This window comes from Zophobas morio, unplaced genomic scaffold (assembly GCF_036711695.1).
Source record: "Zophobas morio isolate AGI-343-1 ecotype UQ-CSIRO unplaced genomic scaffold, CSIRO_AGI_Zmor_V1 ptg000057l, whole genome shotgun sequence".
Classification (NCBI taxonomy): domain Eukaryota; kingdom Metazoa; phylum Arthropoda; class Insecta; order Coleoptera; family Tenebrionidae; genus Zophobas; species Zophobas morio.
In genome coordinates, this window is record NW_026972162.1 from 1,010,495 (window position 1) to 1,033,523 (window position 23,029).

General features: G+C 31.1%; 1 protein-coding gene across 1 annotated transcript in view; it reads left to right on the top strand.

Annotated features, from left to right (window-relative positions):
* Window positions 1-23,029, top strand: part of LOC135143000 (GTP-binding protein Di-Ras1) — a 138,099-nt gene that overhangs the window by 86,898 nt on the left and 28,172 nt on the right. The window contains exon 2 of the mRNA XM_064074822.1: window positions 21,652-22,003. Within this exon, the coding sequence (XP_063930892.1) occupies window positions 21,818-22,003 (186 nt within the window). The 5' untranslated portion in view covers window positions 21,652-21,817. The remainder of the gene's footprint in view (window positions 1-21,651; window positions 22,004-23,029) is intronic.

Here is a 23,029-nt window from a genome sequence, read left to right on the forward strand (position 1 = left end):
GTCAAACTCCTTCATTTTACAAAGTTTAAACATGAACAGTGTGCCGAGACTCAATTGTGGAAAAAATCCACTCTATCTGTGGCTGCGACTCCACATTTAATCAGTGAGTATTAAAGTAATTACTCGACCGACTAATTGCGACAGGGAATGGAATCGAAACGAGTTCGTCGACTGCAAACTCAACTTTATTTAATTTCCCATGATCGCGTCTGCTGTTCCTCGTATATGATAGAGAGCAAACTCACGAAAAATCCATTAAGATCATTTCGATCAAACTTTGGTGACGGCTGCGATAGTGGAGGGAAGGATCAGAATAATTAATTGACGAAGATCGAGTTATGGAGTTGTTATAACTCGAATTTGCGAAAAAACGAAGTGTGCTGTGGTAATATTGATTTTGAGAATGATTATCTTGCGGTTATTTCGAGAACAGTCTACAACGTGTCGCCACAACACTCCCCACCAAAAAGCGAAAATTTGAGCAGACAATTCTCTATCTCATAAGAGGCAACCGAAGTTTAAATAATGAGTTCTGTAGACACCAGAACACAATATTTAATTAACTATAATAAGTAAACTTAAATTTGAAATTTTCTTTATCAAATATTTAACTTTCAGCTTTTATTTCAAAAGCTGAAAGTTAAAAGAAGCTGCTTCCTGAACAATACTGACATCGAACACACATTTTCCATTCTACGATGTCTAGGTGTTGTCAATTTTTTAGTTTTCTTTCAGAACAGCGAAACGTTTGTTATTTTAACTGAAAATGGAAAAATCGTGAATTATTGATCGAACTTTCAAAACCAATTGAATTGAATTGTTCAGTTTGATAACCTCCTTTGCACTACAGCATTAAAAGCCACTTAAACTCTCCGTAGCAACAAAACTAAACCAAACAAAAAATAGAACAACCCCGGCTCTTCTATCAAACTCTGAAACTTTTAATGACTTTTCCGTTCATCTTAACGCTGCCATTCATACTTTATGACCGAATTTGCATTGAACGGTCCTCAGTACACAACTTCCACGCTCCGACTGACTCTGCACTTCTGCCACTTTATCACCTCTTCGTCCCTATGCACCCCAACAGTGCAAAATTTGCATAGTTCTTCCACCCTCCCTCTTAAAAATTCGCACTCGTGTCTCCGAGAAATCGCTCGTGTGGCTTAAACGCCAGGGAAATCGAAGTCTTTGAGGAAAAACCCCGCAATTACGGAACTTTCCCAGCCGCCACACGAATTTCCACTCGGTAAATGTAATAATTTTTCGTTTAAGTAAAGCGAATGCAACCGCTTTTTGCAGTGGAGATTTCTTCATACTTGGAGCACAAATCACTTCGCAACACGCTCCAAACTTTCACAATCACTTTGCGTGCGCCGAGAAATATGGCAAGGGGTAGCTCGGTATTCATGAGGTTTGTGAGGGAGAGCTTACGCTGCAAATTTTTATTAACGGGGGTTTTTGACGCTTACGAAGTGCACGCATTTTAATAGAAAGTGAAAATCTTTAAGGTTTAGGGTGATTTTTTCGAGCGGCCGCCACAACACTCCCCACTAAAAAGTAAAAAAAGTGCGCAATTGGCGTATTTTTTGCTGCTGAAGATGTATACCGATAAAATTACAGTTCATAACTGTGTTGCTATGTAGCTGTACCCACTAGAGACATAATTCTCGACTGGGAACAAATTCACTATTATTATTATTATTATTATTACTAAATAGAACGCTGAACTGGAAACTGCTTGACGCATTTTACAAAACCAGCTACCATCACCACGAGATGGAGTCGCTTTTGTCGACGACTTACTTGAAAGGCTCGATTTGGACGATCTATAACTTTTAAAATAGATGAGTTATTTGGATGAATCCTTTTTTTCTCAAAAACAGATCAGATATTATAACTACAGCCCTTTTACTTGTCTTTTTCTTAATATACATTCTTATTCTTTGAACAACACGATACTCAAAAACATGTTTTTTATTTTTTGTAGAGAAATAAGGTATTTGCAATTAAACTCCGCCCTCTTGGCTCACGACGAATAAAAAAAATCATTAGAATTGAGACAGGGCGGATGGGTGGGGCTTATGTTTTGCCTAATTGCAAAATTGATATTTCCTTATACAAATTTTCCATTTTAAACCTGTTTAAGTTTCATGTTGTGAAAAGAAGTCTACACATATTAAAACAAAAAGGCAAAATGTAAGAACGCATGAATTTAAAATAAAACCGGGAGTAAAAGGGATGTGTGCTCAATTTTTCTGCTCTTCGATTTTCCGATTTTTAAATATGTATTTCGATTTTTCAATTTTTGACTTTTATAAACTCTCAATTTTTCGATTTTCCCATTTGTTGACTTCGATTTTTCAGTTTTTCAGTTCTTCAATTTTTCAGGTATTTTTTAATTTTTCACTTTTTTAAGGTTTTGATTTACGATTTGAGTTTATTGACTTCCTGATTTCTCAATTTTTCAATTTTTTAATTTGTCAGTTTTTGGATATTTCAGCTTTGAGATTTTTCAGTTTTTCCATTTTTCAGTTTTTCTTTCATTTTTCAATTTTTCGAAATTTCAGTTTTGGGATTTTTCTGATTATTTATTATTCAATTTTTTGAATTTACAATTTCTTAGTTTTTCAGTTTCTCGATTTTCAATTTTCCGATGTTTCAGTTTTACGTTTTTTCAATTTTTCTCCTTTTCAATGTTACGATTTTTAAATATTTAGATTTTCCAATTTTGCAAATCTGACTTTTATAAATTCTGTTTAATTTTTTAGGTTTCTGATTTTTTACTTTTTCAATTTTTTATGGTTTTGATTTTTCAACTTCACTTTTTGATTTTTCGATTTCTCAATTTTTCTTTTTTTAATTTCTTAGTTTTTGGATATTTCAGTTTTAAGATTTTTCAGTTTTTCAATTATCCAATTTTTAAATTTTTCAAGTTTTTGATTGTCAATGTTTCTATTTTCTAAGTTTACGATTTTTCGACTTCACTTTTTTGATTTTTCGATTTCTTAATTTTTTAATTTCTGAATTTTTGGTTATTTCAGTTTTGGTATTGTTTAGTTTTTCTTTCATTTTTCAGTTTTTCGAAATTTCAGTTTATTTATTATTCAATTTTACGATTTTTCAATTTTCAACTTCACGATTTTCAATTTTATCGATTTTTCAATTTTCCGATGTTTCAATTTTACGTTTTTCCAATTTTTCTCCTCTTCAATTTTGCGATTTTTAAATATTTCGATTTTTCATTTTTTCAAATTTGACTTTTATTACCTAGTCTTGTTATTGGGCCTTAAACCCGTAGGGCACTGTATTGAAATAAATAAATTTTTTATATACTCTATTTTTCGATTTTTCATTTCTCCAATTCCTCAATTTTTCAATTTATTTTTTAGATTTTGTTGATTTTTAATTTTTCAATTTTTTTATTTCTCAGTTTTTGGATATTTCAGTTTTGGGAGTTTTCCGATTAATATAATTTACAATTTCTCTTTTTCTCGATTTCTGGATTTTCGATTTTCCGATGTTTCAGTTTTACGTTTTTTTCAATTTTTCTTCTCTTCAATTTTACGATTTTTCAATTTTTGTCTTTTCTAAATTCTCAATTTTTCGATTTTTCAATTAATCGATGTTTTGATTTTTCAGTTTTTCGATTTCTCGACTTCAGTTTTGTGTTTTTTTGATTTTTCAAGTTTTTAATTTCTCAGTTTTTGGATATTTCAATTTTTGGCTTTTTCAGTTTATTTATTATGCAATTTTTCAATTTTTCAATTTCGCGATTTTCAATTTTTCGATTTCTCAATCAATTATATATTCTCTGTTTTTCGATTTTTCATCTCCTCAATCTTTCAATTTTTTAGGTTTTTGATTTTTTAATTTTTCAATGTTTTAAGGTTTTGATTTTCGACTTCACTTTTTTGAATTTTTAATGTCTCATTTTTCAATTTTTTAATTTCTCAATTTTCGGATGTTTCGGTTTTTCCATTATTGAGTTTTTCTTTCATTTTTCAATTTTTCAAAATTTCAGTTTTGTGATTTTTCAGGCTATGTATTTTATTATTCAATTTTTCGATTTCTCAATTTTTCAGTTTCCCGATTTTCAATTTTCCGATGTTTGAGTTTTACGTTTTTTCAATTTTTCTCCTCCTCAATTTTACGATTTCTAAAGAATACTATGTATAATTAAAACAAAGACAAAATATAAACCCCACCCACCCACCCCATCTCAATTGTGATGATTTTTTTTTCTTAACAACGTAAAACACATTTAAAATTGTAAATTTTTGTAAGGAAAGATGGATTTTGCAGTTAAACTCCGCCCTCTTGGCTCACGACGAATAAAATAATCATCAGAATTGAGATAGGGTGGGTGGGCGGGGCTTATATTTTGTCTTTTCTTTCTTAACATACATAGCCATTTTTTCACAAGAAACTTAAAACATGGTTAAAATGGTACATTTTTGCAAGGAAATATGGATTTTGGAATTCTGGAGCGTAGCCTAATTGCAAAATCAATATTTCCTTGTACGAATTTTTCATTTTAAATATGTTTTAAGTTTCATGTTGTGAAAAAAGTTTGCAAATATTAAAACAAAAAGGAAAAATTTAAGCCCGCCCACCCGCCCTGTCTCAATTGTGACGATTTTTTTTATTCGCCGTGAACCAAGAGGCGGAGCTTAACTGCTAAATAGATAAATTCTTCACAAGAAATTAAAAATAGGTTTTTGAGTAGCTTGTTGTTTAAAGAATACTATGTATAATTAAAACGAAGACAAAATATAAACCCCATCCACCCACCCCATCTCAATTGTGATGATTTTTTTTTCTTAGAAACATAAAACACATTTAAAATTGTAAATTTTTGTAAGAAAAGATGGATTTTGCAGTTAAACTCCGCCCTCTTGGCTCACGACGAATAAAAAAAATCATCAGAATTGAGACAGGGTGGGTGGGCGGGGCTTATATTTTGTCTTTTCTTTTTTAACATACCTAGCCATTTTTTCACAAGAAACTTAAAACATGGTTAAAATGGTACATTTTTGCAAGGAAATATGGATTTTGGAATTCTGGAGCGTAGCCTAATTCCAAAATTGATATTTCCTTGTACGATTTTTTCATTTTAAATATGTTTTAAGTTTCATGTTGTGAAGAGAAGTTTGCAAATATTAAAACAAAGAGGAAAAATTTAAGCCCGCCCACCCGCCCTGTCTCAATTGTGACGATTTTTTTTATTCGCCGTGAACCAAGAGGCGGAGCTTAACTGCTAAATAGATAAATTCTTCACAAGAAATTAAAAATAGGTTTTTGAGTAGCCTGTTGTTTAAAGAATACTATGTATAATTAAAACAAAGACAAAATCTGAACCCCATCCACCCACCCCATCTCAATTATGATGATTTTTTTTTTTTCTTAGAAGCTTAAAACACATTTAAAATGGTACATTTTTTCGTAAGGAAATATGGATTTTGCAGTTAAACTCCGCCCTCTTGACTCACGACGAATAAAAAAATCATCAGAATTGAGATAGGGTGGGTGGGCGGGACTTACATTTTGTTTTTTCTTTCTTGACGTACATAGCCATCTTCTCACAACAAGAAACTTAAAACATGGTTAAAATGGTAAATTCTTGATGACAAATATGAATCTTGCATTAAGCCCCGCCCTTCGATCTGGCAACGAAAGAAACATTCATCACAGTTAAAAATTGAGATCGGGACGGGCCTACATTTTACCTTCTTTTCTTAATATGTGTGGACTTATTTCGACAATAAGAAACTTAAAACATGTCCAAAATGGTAAATATTTGTAGTAATCTACTTAAATCCTCCACTTTTCTACAACCCCTTTAAATGCGGCCATCTACGTTTGCAATGAGGAATGTTTTTAGTTTTTTCGCTAGAATTTGAAAAACTCGAATTTGATGATCTATAACTTTTAAACTAGACGAGCTATTTGGATGAGTCTTTTTTTCTTAATCCTTCGGATGTCTTCTTTCCATCTCTACCGCGTTTGCAATTAGGAATGTTTTTAGGTTTTTCGACCGAAATTCCGCTCTTTCGCGTAAAAATAATCTTTAATAATTAAAATAAACAGCCCTCAAGCCCTCATTAGAATTTCGCCGCTAAGAAAATTTAAATTTACAATTTTCCCCGTCAACGGGCAGCTAACTTAAAAAATAAATATTGAAATTCTGGTTTCGAATTTCGAAACGGATCCTCCACGACTGGAACATGTTGTACCTGCACCCCTTCCTGTAACTGCGGCTCCCCAGTTCGCGGATTCATAAACCGCCCGAAAACATAAAAATGCAAATTATCTTCCCCCAGGAAAGAAAAACCATAGCAAGAACGTCGAAATGATTAATGTTTGCTAAAAGCAGGAACAACAAGTCTGGCCGAACGGAAAATATTTTATAGAACAAGGAGAATGTTCAATAACGAGAACAGAATAAAAACAAGACGGCTTCTTTTGCTCTAGTGAGCTCGTAAAATACAGCAAGATGAATCCTGTCGCGTTCTCCGAGTTTTAATGTAATTAAGCGACATTTTTGATTGGACTGGTGCCGGAGTTAAACGACACTTTAGGGAACAGCGGATGTTTTTCTTTTTTTGAGCTGGAAATTCGGCGATGTTTTATTGAAATCTTGTTACGTAGTTCGCTCGTGGATTCGTGGAAAACTATTAAACTGCGTAGTGTAAATAATTCCGCTAGGAGCGACTTTGAAAGATTGCTTATCAAGCGAGTAAAAATTACCTCTCTTGGACGAGAAAGTGGAAGATTTAATACGTTTGCAAGGAGTGCAGTCGTTCGGCTCAAATTTAATTATACGTTTGCTCCTCGAGCTGTATATTCGGTTGCATACATTCCGCTTTTTGTGTGCTCATACCTTAATCAAAGCAATTTTAATGGTTGTTTCGGCGGAAACTCCCGACTTCTGTTGGAATTCGCTGTACATAAATGAAATATGTCATGCGAAATGGCAAGTTGGAACGTCGCTCGAATGCTAATCATTTCTATAGAACATGTGGATTGCGAGTAGTTGGGAACTTGTGGGTGGAACGCTTGGCATGCAGATGTTTATCACGAAAGGAGTCATCAGAGTCGAAACTTTTTTTTAGCTCATGTAGGTACGGAAATTTAAAAATGTTATACGAGCTGTTGTCACCCCAGCTCGAGCAATAAACTTCACCGAAGCCCTCGTCATGGGCGTACAAAGCCTCACCTTCCCTCCACTAGTATCTAGAAAGCGGCATTTCAGGAGGACTAAACAAACGGATTTAAGTAATCTCATAACCCCAAAGACGACACAAATGAAAATGTAAATTTCCGTTATCCGGGCCCTTAGGTGTGCTCAGTTTTTGGATATTTCAGTTTTGGGAGTTTTCAGATTATTACAATTTACAATTTCTCTTTTTCTCGATTTCTGGATTTTCAATTTTCCAATGTTTCGGTTTTACGTTTTTTTCAATTTTTCTTCTCTTCAATTTTACGATTTTTCAATTTTTGTCTTTTCTAAATTTTCAATTTTTCGATTTTTTCAGGTTTTCGATTTTTCGACTTCAGTTTTTTGTTTTTTTCATTTTTCAACGTTTTAATTTCTCAGTTTTTGGATATTTCAGTTTTTGGCTTTTTTAATGTTTCTTACATTTTTCAATTTTTCGAAATTTCATTTTTGGGATTCTTCAGTTTATTTATTATGCAATTTTTCAATTTTTCAATTTCGCAATTTTCACTTTTTCGATTTCTCAATTTTTCAAATTTGACTTTTATATAATCTGTTTTTCGATTTTTCATCTCTACAATCCTTCAATTTTTAGGTTTTTTATTTTTTAATTTTTCAATGTTTTAAGGTTTTGATTTTCGACTTCACTTTTTTGACTTTTTGATGTGTCAACTTTTCAATTTTTTAATTTCTCAATTTTCGGATGTTTCGGTTTTTCCATTATTGAGTTTTTCTTTCATTTTTCAATTTTTCAGAATTTCAGTTTTGTGATTTTTCAGATTATGTATTTTATTATTCAATTTTTCGATTTCTCAATTTTTCAGTTTCCCGATTTTCAATTTTTCGATGTTTGAGTTTTACGTTTTTTCAATTTTTCTCCTCTTCAATTTTACGATTTCTAAAGAATACTATGTATAATTAAAACAAAGACAAAATATAAACCCCACCCACCCACCCCATCTCAATTGTGATGATTTTTTTTCTTAGACACTTAAAACACATTTAAATGGTAAATTTTTGCAAGGAAATATGGATTTTGCAGTTAAGCTCCGCCCTCTTGGCTCACGACGAACAAAAAACTCATCAGAATTGAGATAGGGTGGGTGGGCGGGGCTTATATTTTGTTTTTTCTTTCTTAACGTACATAGCCATCTTTTCACAAGAAACTTAAAGCATGGTTAAAATGGTACATTTTTGCAAGGAAATATGAATTTTGGAATTCTGGAGCGTAGCCTAACTGCAAAATCAATATTTCCTTGTACGAATTTTTCATTTTAAATATGTTTTAAGTTTCATGTTGTGAAAAGAAGTTTGCAAATATTAAAACAAAAAGGAAAAATTTAAGCCCGCCCACCCGCTCTGTCTCAATTGTGATGATTTTTTTTTATTCGCCGTGAACCAAGAGGCGGAGCTTCACTGCTAAATAGATAAATTCTTCACAAGAAATTAAAAACAGGTTTTTGAGTAGCGTGTTGTTTAAAGAATACTATGTATAATTAAAACAAAGACCAAATCTCAACTTCCCTCCACTAGTATCTAGAAAGCGGCATTTCAGGAGGACTAAACAAACGGATTTAAGTAATCTCATAACCCCGAAGACGACACAAATGAAAATGTAAATCTCCGTTATCCAGGCCCTTAGGTGTGCTCAGTTTTTGGATATTTCAGTTTTGGGAGTTTTCAGGTTATTACAATTTACAATTTCTCTTTTTCTCGATTTCTGGATTTTCAATTTTCCGATGTTTCAGTTTTACGTTTTTTTCAATTTTTCTTCACTTCAATTTTACGATTTTTCAATTTTTGTCTTTTCTAAATTTTCAATTTTTCGATTTTTTCAGGTTTTCGATTTTTCGACTTCAGTTTTTTGTTTTTTTCATTTTTCAATGTTTTAATTTCTCAGTTTTTGGATATTTCAGTTTTTGGCTTTTTTCATGTTTCTTACATTTTTCAATTTTTCGAAATGTCAGTTTTGGGATTTTTCAGTTTATTTATTATGCAATTTTTCAATTTTTCAATTTCGCAATTTTCACTTTTTCGATTTCTCAATTTTTCAAATTTGACTTTTACATAATCTCCGTTTTTCGATTTTTCATCTCTACAATCCTTCAATTTTTAGGTTTTTGATTTTTTAATTTTTCAATGTTTTAAGGTTTTGATTTTCGACTTCACTTTTTTGACTTTTTGATGTGTCAACTTTTCAATTTTTTAATTTCTCAATTTTCGGATGTTTCGGTTATTCCATTATTGAGTTTTTCTTTCATTTTTCAATTTTTCAGAATTTCAGTTTTGTGATTTTTCAGATTATGTATTTTATTATTCAATTTTTCGATTTCTCAATTTTTCAGTTTCCCGATTTTCAATTTTTCGATGTTTGAGTTTTACGTTTTTTCAATTTTTCTCCTCTTCAATCTTGCGATTTCTAAAGAATACTATGTATAATTAAAACAAAGACAAAATATAAACCCCACCCACCCACCCCATCTCAATTGTGATGATTTTTTTTCTTAGACACTTAAAACACATTTAAAATGGTAAATTTTTGCAAGGAAATATGGATTTTGCAGTTAAGCTCACGACGAATAAAAAAATCATCAGAATTGAGATAGGGTGGGAGGGCGGGGCTTATATTTTGTTATTTCTTTCTTAACGTACATAACCATCTTTTCACAAGAAACTTAAAACATGGTTAAAATGGTACATTTTTGCAAGGAAATATGGATTTTGGAATTCTGGAGCGTAGCCTAACTGCAAAATCAATATTTCCTTGTACGAATTTTTCATTTTAAATATGTTTTAAGTTTCATGTTGTGAAAAGAAGTTTGCAAATATTAAAACAAAAAGGAAAAATTTAAGCCCGCCCACCCGCCCTGTCTCAATTGTAATGATTTTTTTTTTATTCGCCGTGAACCAAGAGGCGGAGCTTCACTGCTAAATAGATAAATTCTTCACAAGAAATTAAAAACAGGTGTTGTTTAAAGAATACTATGTATAATTAAAACAAAGACAAAATCTCACCTTCCCTCCACTAGTATCTAGAAAGCGGCATTTCAGGAGGACTAAACAAACGGATTTAAGTAATCTCATAACCCCGAAGACGACACAAATGAAAATGTAAATCTCCGTTATCCAGGCCCTTAGGTGTGCTCAGTTTTTGGATATTTCAGTTTTGGGAGTTTTCAGATTATTACAATTTACAATTTTTCTTTTTCTCGATTTCTGGATTTTCAATTTTCCGATGTTTCAGTTTTACGTTTTTTTCAATTTTTCTTCACTTCAATTTTACGATTTTTCAATTTTTGTCTTTTCTAAATTTTCAATTTTTCGATTTTTTCAGGTTTTCGATTTTTCGACTTAAGTTTTTTGTTTTTTTCATTTTTCAATGTTTTAATTTCTCAGTTTTTGGATATTTCAGTTTTTGGCTTTTTTCATGTTTCTTACATTTTTCAATTTTTCGAAATGTCAGTTTTGGGATTTTTCAGTTTATTTATTATGCAATTTTTCAATTTTTCAATTTCGCAATTTTCACTTTTTCGATTTCTCAATTTTTCAAATTTGACTTTTATATAATCTCTGTTTTTCGATTTTTCATCTCTACAATCCTTCAATTTTTAGGTTTTTGATTTTTTAATTTTTCAATGTTTTAAGGTTATGATTTTCGACTTCACTTTTTTGAATTTTTGATGTCTCAACTGTTCAATTTTTTAATTTCTCAATTTTCGGATGTTTCGGTTTTTCCATTATTGAGTTTTTCTTTCATTTTTCAATTTTTCAGAATTTCAGTTTTGTGATTTTTCAGATTATGTATTTTATTATTCAATTTTTCGATTTCTCAATTTTTCAGTTTCCCGATTTTCAATTTTTCGATGTTTGAGTTTTACGTTTTTTCAATTTTTCTCCTCTTCAATCTTGCGATTTCTAAAGAATACTATGTATAATTAAAACAAAGACAAAATATAAACCCCACCCACCCACCCCATCTCAATTGTGATGATTTTTTTTCTTAGACACTTAAAACACATTTAAAATGGTAAATTTTTGCAAGGAAATATGGATTTTGCAGTTAAGCTCCGCCCTCTTGGCTCACGACGAACAAAAAACTCATCAGAATTGAGATAGGGTGGGTGGGCGGGGCTTATATTTTGTTTTTTCTTTCTTAACGTACATAGCCATCTTTTCACAAGAAACTTAAAACATGGTTAAAATGGTACATTTTTGCAAGGAAATATGGATTTTGGAATTCTGGAGCGTAGCCTAACTGCAAAATCAATATTTCCTTGTACGAATTTTTCATTTTAAATATGTTTTAAGTTTCATGTTGTGAAAAGAAGTTTGCAAATATTAAAACAAAAAGGAAAAATTTAAGCCCGACCACCCGCCTTGTCTCAATTGTAATGATTTTTTTTTATTCGCCGTGAACCAAGAGGCGGAGCTTCACTGCTAAATAGATAAATTCTTCACAAGAAATTAAAAACAGGTGTTGTTTAAAGAATACTATGTATAATTAAAACCAAGACAAAATCTCACCTTCCCTCCACTAGTATCTAGAAAGCGGCATTTCAGGAGGACTAAACAAACGGATTTAAGTAATCTCATAACCTCGAAGACGACACAAATGAAAATGTAAATCTCCGTTATACAGGCCCTTAGGTGTGCTCAGTTTTTGGATATTTCAGTTTTGGGAGTTTTCAGATTATTACAATTTACAATTTCTCTTTTTCTCGATTTCTGGATTTTCAATTTTCCGATGTTTCGGTTTTACGTTTTTTTCAATTTTTCTTCACTTCAATTTTACGATTGTTCAATTTTTGTCTTTTCTAAATTTTCAATTTTTCGATTTTTTCAGGTTTTCGATTTTTCGACTTCAGTTTTTTGTTTTTTTCATTTTTCAATGTTTTAATTTCTCAGTTTTTGGATATTTTAGTTTTTGGCTTTTTTAATGTTTCCTACAATTTTACAATTTTTCGAAATTTCAGTTTTGGGATTTTTCAGTTTATTTATTATGCAATTTTTCATTTTTCAATTTCGCAATTTTCACTTTTTCGATTTCTCAATTTTTCAAATTTGACTTTTACATAATCTCTGTTTTTCGATTTTTCATCTCTACAATCCTTCAATTTTTAGGTTTTTTATTTTTTAATTTTTCAATGTTTTAAGGTTTTGATTTTCGACTTCACTTTTTTGAATTTTTGATGTCTCAACTTTTCAATTTTTTAATTTCTCAATTTTCGGATGTTTCGGTTTTTCCATTATTGAGTTTTTCTTTCATTTTTCAATTTTTCAGAATTTCAGTTTTGTGATTTTTCAGATTATGTATTTTATTATTCAATTTTTCGATTTCTCAATTTTTCAGTTTCCCGATTTTCAATTTTTCGATGTTTGAGTTTTACGTTTTTTCAATTTTTCTCCTCTTCAATTTTACGATTTCTAAAGAATACTATGTATAATTAAAACAAAGACAAAATATAAACCCCACCCACCCACCCCATCTCAATTGTTATGATTTTTTTTCTTAGACACTTAAAACACATTTAAATGGCAAATTTTTGCAAGGAAATATGGATTTTGCAGTTAAGCTCCGCCCTCTTAGCTCACGACGAACAAAAAACTCATCAGAATTGAGATAGGGTGGGTGGGCGGGGCTTATATTTTGTTTTTTCTTTCTTAACGTACATAGCCATCTTTTCACAAGAAACTTAAAACATGGTTAAAATGGTACATTTTTGCAAGGAAATATGGATTTTGGAATTCTGGAGCGTAGTCTAACTGCAAAATCAATATTTCCTTGTACGAATTTTTCATTTTAAATATGTTTTAAGTTTCATGTTGTGAAAAGAAGTTTGCAAATATTAAAACAAAAAGGAAAAATTTAAGCCCGCCCACCCGCCCTGTCTCAGTTGTGATGATTTTTTTTTATTCGCCGTGAACCAAGAGGCGGAGCTTAACTGCTAAATAGATAAATTCTTCACAAGAAATTAAAAACAGGTGTTGTTTAAAGAATACTATGTATAATTAAAACAAAGACAAAATCTCACCTTCCCTCCACTAGTATCTAGAAAGCGGCATTTTAGGAGGACTAAACAAACGGATTTAAGTAATCTCATAACCCCGAAGACGACACAAATGAAAATGTAAATCTCCGTTATCCGGGCCCTTAGGTGTGCTCAGTTTTTGGATATTTCAGTTTTGGGAGTTTTCAGATTATTACAATTTACAATTTCTCTTTTTCTCGATTTCTGGATTTTCAATTTTCCGATGTTTCAGTTTTACGTTTTTTTCAATTTTTCTTCTCTTCAATTTTACGATTTCTCAATTTTTGTCTTTTCTAAATTTTCAATTTTTCGATTTTTTCAGGTTTTCGATTTTTCAACTTCAGTTTTTTGTTTTTTTCATTTTTCAATGTTTTAATTTCTCAGTTTTTGGATATTTCAGTTTTTGGCTTATTTAATGTTTCTTACATTTTTCAATTTTTCGAAATTTCAGTTTTGGGATTTTTCAGTTTATTTATTATGCAATTTTTCAATTTTTCAATTTCGCAATTTTCACTTTTTCGATATCTCAATTTTTCAAATTTGACTTTTACATAATCTCCGTTTTTCGATTTTTCATCTCTACAATCCTTCAATTTTTAGGTTTTTGATTTTTTAATTTTTCAATGTTTTAAGGTTTTGATTTACGACTTCACTTTTTTGACTTTTTGATGTGTCAACTTTTCAATTTTTTAATTTCTCAATTTTCGGATGTTTCGGTTTTTCCATTATTGAGTTTTTCTTTCATTTTTCAATTTTTCAGAATTTCAGTTTTGTGATTTTTCAGATTATGTATTTTATTATTCAATTTTTCGATTTCTCAATTTTTCAGTTTCCCGATTTTCAATTTTTCGATGTTTGAGTTTTACGTTTTTTCAATTTTTCTCCTCTTCAATCTTGCGATTTCTAAAGAATACTATGTATAATTAAAACAAAGACAAAATATAAACCCCACCCACCCACCCCGTCTCTATTGTGATGATTTTTTTTCTTAGACACTTAAAACACATTTAAATGGTAAATTTTTGCAAGGAAATATGGATTTTGCAGTTAAACTCCGCCCTCTTGGCTCACGACGAATAAAAAAATCATCAGAATTGAGATAGGGTGGGTGGGCGGGGCTTATATTTTGTTATTTCTTTCTTAACGTACATAGCCATCTTTTCACAAGAAACCTAAAACATGGTTAAAATGGTACATTTTTGCAAGGAAATATGGATTTTGGAATTCTGGAGCGTAGCCTAACTGCAAAATCAATATTTCCTTGTACGAATTTTTCATTTTAAATATGTTTTAAGTTTCATGTTGTGAAAAGAAGTTTGCAAATATTAAAACAAAAAGGAAAAATTTAAGCCCGCCCACCCGCCCTGTCTCAATTGTGATGATTTTTTTTTATTCGCCGTGAACCAAGAGGCGGAGCTTCACTGCTAAATAGATAAATTCTTCACAAGAAATTAAAAACAGGTGTTGTTTAAAGAATACTATGTATAATTAAAACCATGACAAAATCTCACCTTCCCTCCACTAGTATCTAGAAAGCGGCATTTCAGGAGGACTAAACAAACGGATTTAAGTAATCTCATAACCCCGAAGACGACACAAATGAAAATGTAAATCTCCGTTATCCAGGCCCTTAGGTGTGCTCAGTTTTTGGATATTTCAGTTTTGGGAGTTTTCAGATTATTACAATTTACAATTTCTCTTTTTCTCGATTTCTGGATTTTCAATTTTCCGATGTTTCGGTTTTACGTTTTTTTCAATTTTTCTTCACTTAAATTTTACGATTTTTCAATTTTTGTCTTTTCTAAATTTTCAATTTTTCGATTTTTTCAGGTTTTCGATTTTTCGACTTCAGTTTTTTGTTTTTTTCATTTTTCAATGTTTTAATTTCTCAGTTTTTGGATATTTCAGTTTTTGGCTTTTTTAATTTTTCTTACATTTTTCAATTTTTCGAAATTTCATTTTTGGGATTCTTCAGTTTATTTATTATGCAATTTTTCAATTTTTCAATTTCGCAATTTTCACTTTTTCGATTTCTCAATTTTTCAAATTTGACTTTTATATAATCTCTGTTTTTCGATTTTTCATCTCTACAATCCTTCAATTTTTAGGTTTTTGATTTTTTAATTTTTCAATGTTTTAAGGTTTTGATTTTCGACTTCACTTTTTTGAATTTTTGATGTCTCAACTTTTCAATTTTTTAATTTCTCAATTTTCGGATGTTTCGGTTTTTCCATTATTGAGTTTTTCTTTCATTTTTCAATTTTTCAGAATTTCAGTTTTGTGATTTTTCAGATTATGTATTTTATTATTCAATTTTTCGATTTCTCAATTTTTCAGTTTCCCGATTTTCAATTTTTCGATGTTTGAGTTTTACGTTTTTTCAATTTTTCTCCTCTTCAATCTTGCGATTTCTAAAGAATACTATGTATAATTAAAACAAAGACAAAATATAAACCCCACCCACCCACCCCGTCTCTATTGTGATGATTTTTTTTCTTAGACACTTAAAACACATTTAAAATGGTAAATTTTTGCAAGGAAGTATGGATTTTGCAGTTAAGCTCCGCCCTCTTGGCTCACGACGAATAAAAAAATCATCAGAATTGAGATAGGGTGGGTGGGCGGGGCTTATATTTTGTTATTTCTTTCTTAACGTACATAGCCATCTTTTCACAAGAAACTTAAAACATGGTTAAAATGGTACATTTTTGCAAGGAAATATGGATTTTGGAATTCTGGAGCGTAGCCTAACTGCAAAATCAATATTTCCTTGTACGAATTTTTCATTTTAAATATGTTTTAAGTTTCATGTTGTGAAAAGAAGTTTGCAAATATTAAAACAAAAAGGAAAAATTTAAGCCGGCCCACCCGCCTTGTCTCAATTGTAATGATTTTTTTTTATTCGCCGTGAACCAAGAGGCGGAGCTTCACTGCTAAATAGATAAATTCTTCACAAGAAATTAAAAACAGGTGTTGTTTAAAGAATACTATGTATAATTAAAACAAAGACAAAATCTCACCTTCCCTCCACTAGTATCTAGAAAGCGGCATTTCAGGAGGACTAAACAAACGGATTTAAGTAATCTCATAACCCCGAAGACGACACAAATGAAAATGTAAATCTCCGTTATCCGGGCCCTTAGGTGTGCTCAGTTTTTGGATATTTCAGTTTTGGGAGTTTTCAGATTATTACAATTTACAATTTCTCTTTTTCTCGATTTCTGGATTTTCAATTTTCCGATGTTTCGGTTTTACGTTTTTTTCAATTTTTCTTCACTTAAATTTTACGATTTTTCAATTTTTGCTTTTCTAAATTTTCAATTTTTCGATTTTTTCAGGTTTTCGATTTTTCGACTTCAGTTTTTTGTTTTTTTCATTTTTCAATGTTTTAATTTCTCAGTTTTTGGATATTTCAGTTTTTGGCTTTTTTAATGTTTCTTACATTTTTCAATTTTTCGAAATTTCAGTTTTGGGATTTTTCAATTTATTTATTATGCAATTTTTCAATTTTTCAATTTCGCAATTTTCACTTTTTCGATTTCTCAATTTTTCAAATTTGACTTTTACATAATCTCCGTTTTTCGATTTTTCATCTCTACAATCCTTCAATTTTTAGGTTTTTGATTTTTTAATTTTTCAATGTTTTAAGGTTATGATTTTCGACTTCACTTTTTTGAATTTTTGATGTCTCAACTTTTCAATTTTTTAATTTCTCAATTTTCCGATGTTTCGGTTTTTTCATTATTGAGTTTTTCTTTCATTTTTCAATTTTTCAGAATTTCAGTTTTGTGATTTTTCAGATTATGTATTTTATTATTCAATTTTTCGATTTCTCAATTTTTCAGTTTCCCGATTTTCAATTTTTCGATGTTTGAGTTTTACGTTTTTTCAATTTTTCTCCGCTTCAATCTTGCGATTTCTAAAGAATACTATGTATAATTAAAACAAAGACAAAATATAAACCCCACCCACCCACCCCATCTCAATTGTGATGATTTTTTTTCTTAGACACTTAAAACACATTTAAATGGTAAATTTTTGCAAGGAAATATGGATTTTGCAGTTAAACTCCGCCCTCTTGGCTCACGACGAATAAAAAAATCATCAGAATTGAGATAGGGTGGGTGGGCGGGGCTTATATTTTGTTATTTCTTTCTTAACGTACATAGCCATCTTTTCACAAGAAACCTAAAACATGGTTAAAATGGTACATTTTTGCAAGGAAATATGGATTTTGGAATTCTGGAGCGTAGCCTAACTGCAAAATCAATATTTCCTTGTACGAATTTTTCATTTTAAATATGTTTTAAGTTTCATGTTGTGAAAAGAAGTTTGCAAATATTAAAACAAAAAGGAAAAATTTAAGCCCGCCCACCCGCCCTGTCTCAATTGTGATGATTTTTTTTTATTCGCCGTGAACCAAGAGGCGGAGCTTCACTGCTAAATAGATAAATTCTTCACAAGAAATTAAAAACAGGTGTTGTTTAAAGAATACTATGTATAATTAAAACCATGACAAAATCTCACCTTCCCTCCACTAGTATCTAGAAAGCGGCATTTTAGGAGGACTAAACAAACGGATTTAAGTAATCTCATAACCCCGAAGACGACACAAATGAAAATGTAAATCTCCGTTATCCAGGCCCTTAGGTGTGCTCAGTTTTTGGATATTTCAGTTTTGGGAGTTTTCAGGTTATTACAATTTACAATTTCTCTTTTTCTCGATTTCTGGATTTTCAATTTTCCGATGTTTCGGTTTTACGTTTTTTTCAATTTTTCTTCACTTCAATTTTACGATTTTTCAATTTTTGTCTTTTCTAAATTTTCAATTTTTCGATTTTTTCAGGTTTTCGATTTTTCGACTTCAGTTTTTTGTTTTTTTCATTTTTCAATGTTTTAATTTCTCAGTTTTTGGATATTTCAGTTTTTGGCTTTTTTAATGTTTCTTACATTTTTCAATTTTTCGAAATTTCAGTTTTGGGATTTTTCAGTTTATTTATTATGCAATTTTTCAATTTTTCAATTTCGCAATTTTCACTTTTTCGATTTCTCAATTTTTCAAATTTGACTTTTATATAATCTCTGTTTTTCGATTTTTCATCTCTACAATCCTTCAATTTTTAGGTTTTTGATATTTTAATTTTTCAATGTTTTAAGGTTTTGATTTTCGACTTCAATTTTTTGAATTTTTGATGTCTCAACTTTTCAATTTTTTAATTTCTCAATTTTCGGATGTTTCGGTTTTTCCATTATTGAGTTTTTCTTTCATTTTTCAATTTTTCAGAATTTCAGTTTTGTGATTTTTCAGATTATGTATTTTATTATTCAATTTTTCGATTTCTCAATTTTTCAGTTTCCCGATTTTCAATTTTTCGATGTTTGAGTTTTACGTTTTTTCAATTTTTCTCCTCTTCAATTTTACGATTTCTAAAGAATACTATGTATAATTAAAACAAAGACAAAATATAAACCCCACCCACCCACCCCATCTCAATTGTGATGATTTTTTTTCTAAGACACTTAAAACACATTTAAATGGTAAATTTTTGCAAGGAAATATGGATTTTGCAGTTAAGCTCCGCCCTCTTGGCTCACGACGAACAAAAAACTCATCAGAATTGAGATAGGGTGGGTGGGCGGGGCTTATATTTTGTTTTTTCTTTCTTAACGTACATAGCCATCTTTTCACAAGAAACTTAAAACATGGTTAAAATGGTACATTTTTGCAAGGAAATATGGATTTTGGAATTCTGGAGCGTAGCCTAACTGCAAAATCAATATTTCCTTGTACGAATTTTTCATTTTAAATATGTTTTAAGTTTCATGTTGTGAAAAGAAGTTTGCAAATATTAAAACAAAAAGGAAAAATTTAAGCCCGCCCACCCGCCTTGTCTCAATTGTAATGATTTTTTTTTATTCGCCGTGAACCAAGAGGCGGAGCTTCACTGCTAAATAGATAAATTCTTCACAAGAAATTAAAAACAGGTGTTGTTTAAAGAATACTATGTATAATTAAAACAAAGACAAAATCTCACCTTCCCTCCACTAGTATCTAGAAAGCGGCATTTCAGGAGGACTAAACAAACGGATTTAAGTAATCTCATAACCCCGAAGACGACACAAATGAAAATGTAAATCTCCGTTATCCAGGCCCTTAGGTGTGCTCAGTTTTTGGATATTTCAGTTTTGGGAGTTTTCAGATTATTACAATTTACAATTTCTCTTTTTCTCGATTTCTGGATTTTCAATTTTCCGATGTTTCGGTTTTACGTTTTTTTCAATTTTTCTTCACTTCAATTTTACGATTTTTCAATTTTTGTCTTTTCTAAATTTTCAATTTTTCGATTTTTTCAGGTTTTCGATTTTTCGACTTCAGTTTTTTGTTCTTTTCATTTTTCAATGTTTTAATTTCTCAGTTTTTGGATATTTCAGTTTTTGGCTTTTTTAATTTTTCTTACATTTTTCAATTTTTCGAAATTTCATTTTTGGGATTTTTCAGTTTATTTATTATGCAATTTTTCAATTTTTCAATTTCGCAATTTTCACTTTTTCGATTTCTCAATTTTTCAAATTTGACTTTTATATAATCTCTGTTTTTCGATTTTTCATCTCTACAATCCTTCAATTTTTAGGTTTTTTATTTTTTAATTTTTCAATGTTTTAAGGTTTTGATTTACGACTTCACTTTTTTGACTTTTTGATGTGTCAACTTTTCAATTTTTTAATTTCTCAATTTTCGGATGTTTCGGTTTTTCCATTATTGAGTTTTTCTTTCATTTTTCAATTTTTCAGAATTTCAGTTTTGTGATTTTTCAGATTATGTATTTTATTATTCAATTTTTCGATTTCTCAATTTTTCAGTTTCCCGATTTTCAATTTTTCGATGTTTGAGTTTTACGTTTTTTCAATTTTTCTCCTCTTCAATCTTGCGATTTCTAAAGAATACTATGTATAATTAAAACAAAGACAAAATATAAACCCCACCCACCCACCCCATCTCAATTGTGATGATTTTTTTTCTTAGACACTTAAAACACATTTAAATGGTAAATTTTTGCAAGGAAATATGGATTTTGCAGTTAAGCTCCGCCCTCTTGGCTCACGACGAACAAAAAACTCATCAGAATTGAGATAGGGTGGGTGGGCGGGGCTTATATTTTGTTTTTTCTTTCTTAACGTACATAGCCATCTTTTCACAAGAAACTTAAAACATGGTTAAAATGGTACATTTTTGCAAGGAAATATGGATTTTGGAATTCTGGAGCGTAGCCTAACTGCAAAATCAATATTTCCTTGTACGAATTTTTCATTTTAAATATGTTTTAAGTTTCATGTTGTGAAAAGAAGTTTGCAAATATTAAAACAAAAAGGAAAAATTTAAGCCCGCCCACCCGCCCTGTCTCAATTGTGATGATTTTTTTTTATTCGCCGTGAACCAAGAGGCGGAGCTTCACTGCTAAATAGATAAATTCTTCACAAGAAATTAAAAACAGGGGTTTGAGTAGCGTGTTGTTTAAAGAATACTATGTATAATTAAAACAAAGACCAAATCTCACTTTCCCTCCACTAGTATCTAGAAAGCGGCATTTCAGGAGGACTAAACAAACGGATTTAAGTAATCTCATAACCCCGAAGACGACACAAATGAAAATGTAAATCTCCGTTATCCAGGCCCTTAGGTGTGCTCCATCTCCCGACTCATTTTTCCGACACGACATTCCCTCAAACAAACAACTCTTTAGAGAACGAACATACACAGTTTTCAATTATTTCGATCCTCGGGCTAATACCACGTTCTCCGGCTTTGTTTTCTCGTAATGACTTTTTTGGCAATGATTTCTTCCATCTCCGTTAATGTGCCGTTTTAATTAAGCGACAATGCAAACCGATCGATTCTCATTTAACTTTGGCCACAATGTACGATTCCGGAGTCGTTCTTATCGAACTACTAAAAACAGATTAAAGCCGTTTTGAGCACCAGAAGTTTCTTGTCATACCTTGACTCTAAGATTTTTTATTGTTTCAAGGAGACGTGAAAACGAATCTAAAGTGTACTCGGAGCGCCAGACGGGTGTATTATTAAAGTGTTTCGTGAGAAACTGCTGTTATATTTCGAGATTGTAGACAGCTAATCGCTCGAGCAGAAACCTCGTGTTCGCGTTATGAAGAAAAACGCCCCACCGATATTTCGGGTGTAAACTTGGTAATGCGACGCTGTAAATACAGTGCACAGCTGCATCCAACTCTGAATATTATAAAAGTTACAGCGACCGCCACAACACTAAAGTAAAAATCCGCACCAATTTCGCTGCAATATTTTCTTAAATGAAACAACAACAGATAGACTAACCCTCGCACAAATTAACTGAGCATCGAGAATACTAAATACCCGTTTTCTTCCAGAGCCGGCTCGATCATCCATCACCGCCAGATGTCACCCTTCTGAGCTAATTGCTCCGAAATTGGCAAACCTGAATAAATCGCCAGCACTTGCCACAACCCTTCTGGAATCCCCACGCCCAGTATGCTGAAATGAAAGTTTGAGAAACCCCGGACGACAGTCAGTTCAATGAACAACAACGGAACTACCATGTCCGACTACGAGCGCATTCGCCTAGTCATCCTGGGCGGTGCTGGGGTCGGCAAGAGCTGCATCATCAAGAGGTTCCTTATGAATACCTACACGGACAAGTACAGGAGCACTATCGAGGATCTGTACAATCGCGAGTACGACCTGGGGCACATGACCCTAAAGGTACTTTACTAGTTTGCATGCCCTTTAAATTCAGAAAGGAAAGCAAAAACTCTTGACATAGTATATATTGGCGTTTCAAGGTGTTTTTTTAAGGAGCCATCACAATACTCCCTTACAAAGTCAAAAGTATGAATCCGTCTTGAGTTTTCACCCTAGACGTCCAGATTTTCGGAAAAAAATCAAAATTGTGTTACAAAGTTTTGCAATTTAACTTTTAAACTGCGAAATCGAATGCTCTAAGCTGCTAATTTTTTCAACTTCAATTTTTCTTTTCAAGTTCTTGATTTCGAATTTTTAGATTTTTCATTTTATACATTTCGTTTCTTCATTTCTGAATTCTCAGTTTTTCGATTTCCTTTTTTTTTTATTTGAAAAATCGAAAACTTGCAAATCGAGGAACTAATGAAACGAAAAACTGAAACACTGAAAAACAAAAATTTAAAAAAACTTACATTTTTCAATATTTCGATTTTTCTTTTCGATTTTCTTGTTTCTCGACTTTCATTAATTTTTTAGTCTCCGAATTTTTACATTTTTGTGAGATTTTTCACATTTCTGATTTTTTGACTTTCCAAATTGACGATTTTGCAATTTTTCGATTTTTCAGTTTTTCAATTTGTCAAGTTTTAGATTTTAATTTTTTTCTTCTTAATTTTTAATGTTCCGATTTTTCAATTTTCATTTCTTTAATTTTTCAGTTTTGCGATTTTGCAGTTTCCCGTTTTTTTTATTTGAAAACTTGAAAAATCGAGAAACTGAAAAAACGAAAAATTCCAAAATCGAAAAATTCCGAATCGAAGAACTAATGAAACGAAAAACTGAAACACTGAAAAACAAAAACTGGAGAAAACTTTAGCCATTTTTTCAATTCATTTTTCAGTGTCGTAATTTTTAGATCTTTCACATTTTTGACTTTTCGACTTTTCAAATTTACGATGTTCCATTTTTTCGATCACCATTTAAAAATTTAAACTTTCGATTTTTCAGTTTTTCAATTTTTTATTTTAGAACTACGCAATTTGTAAA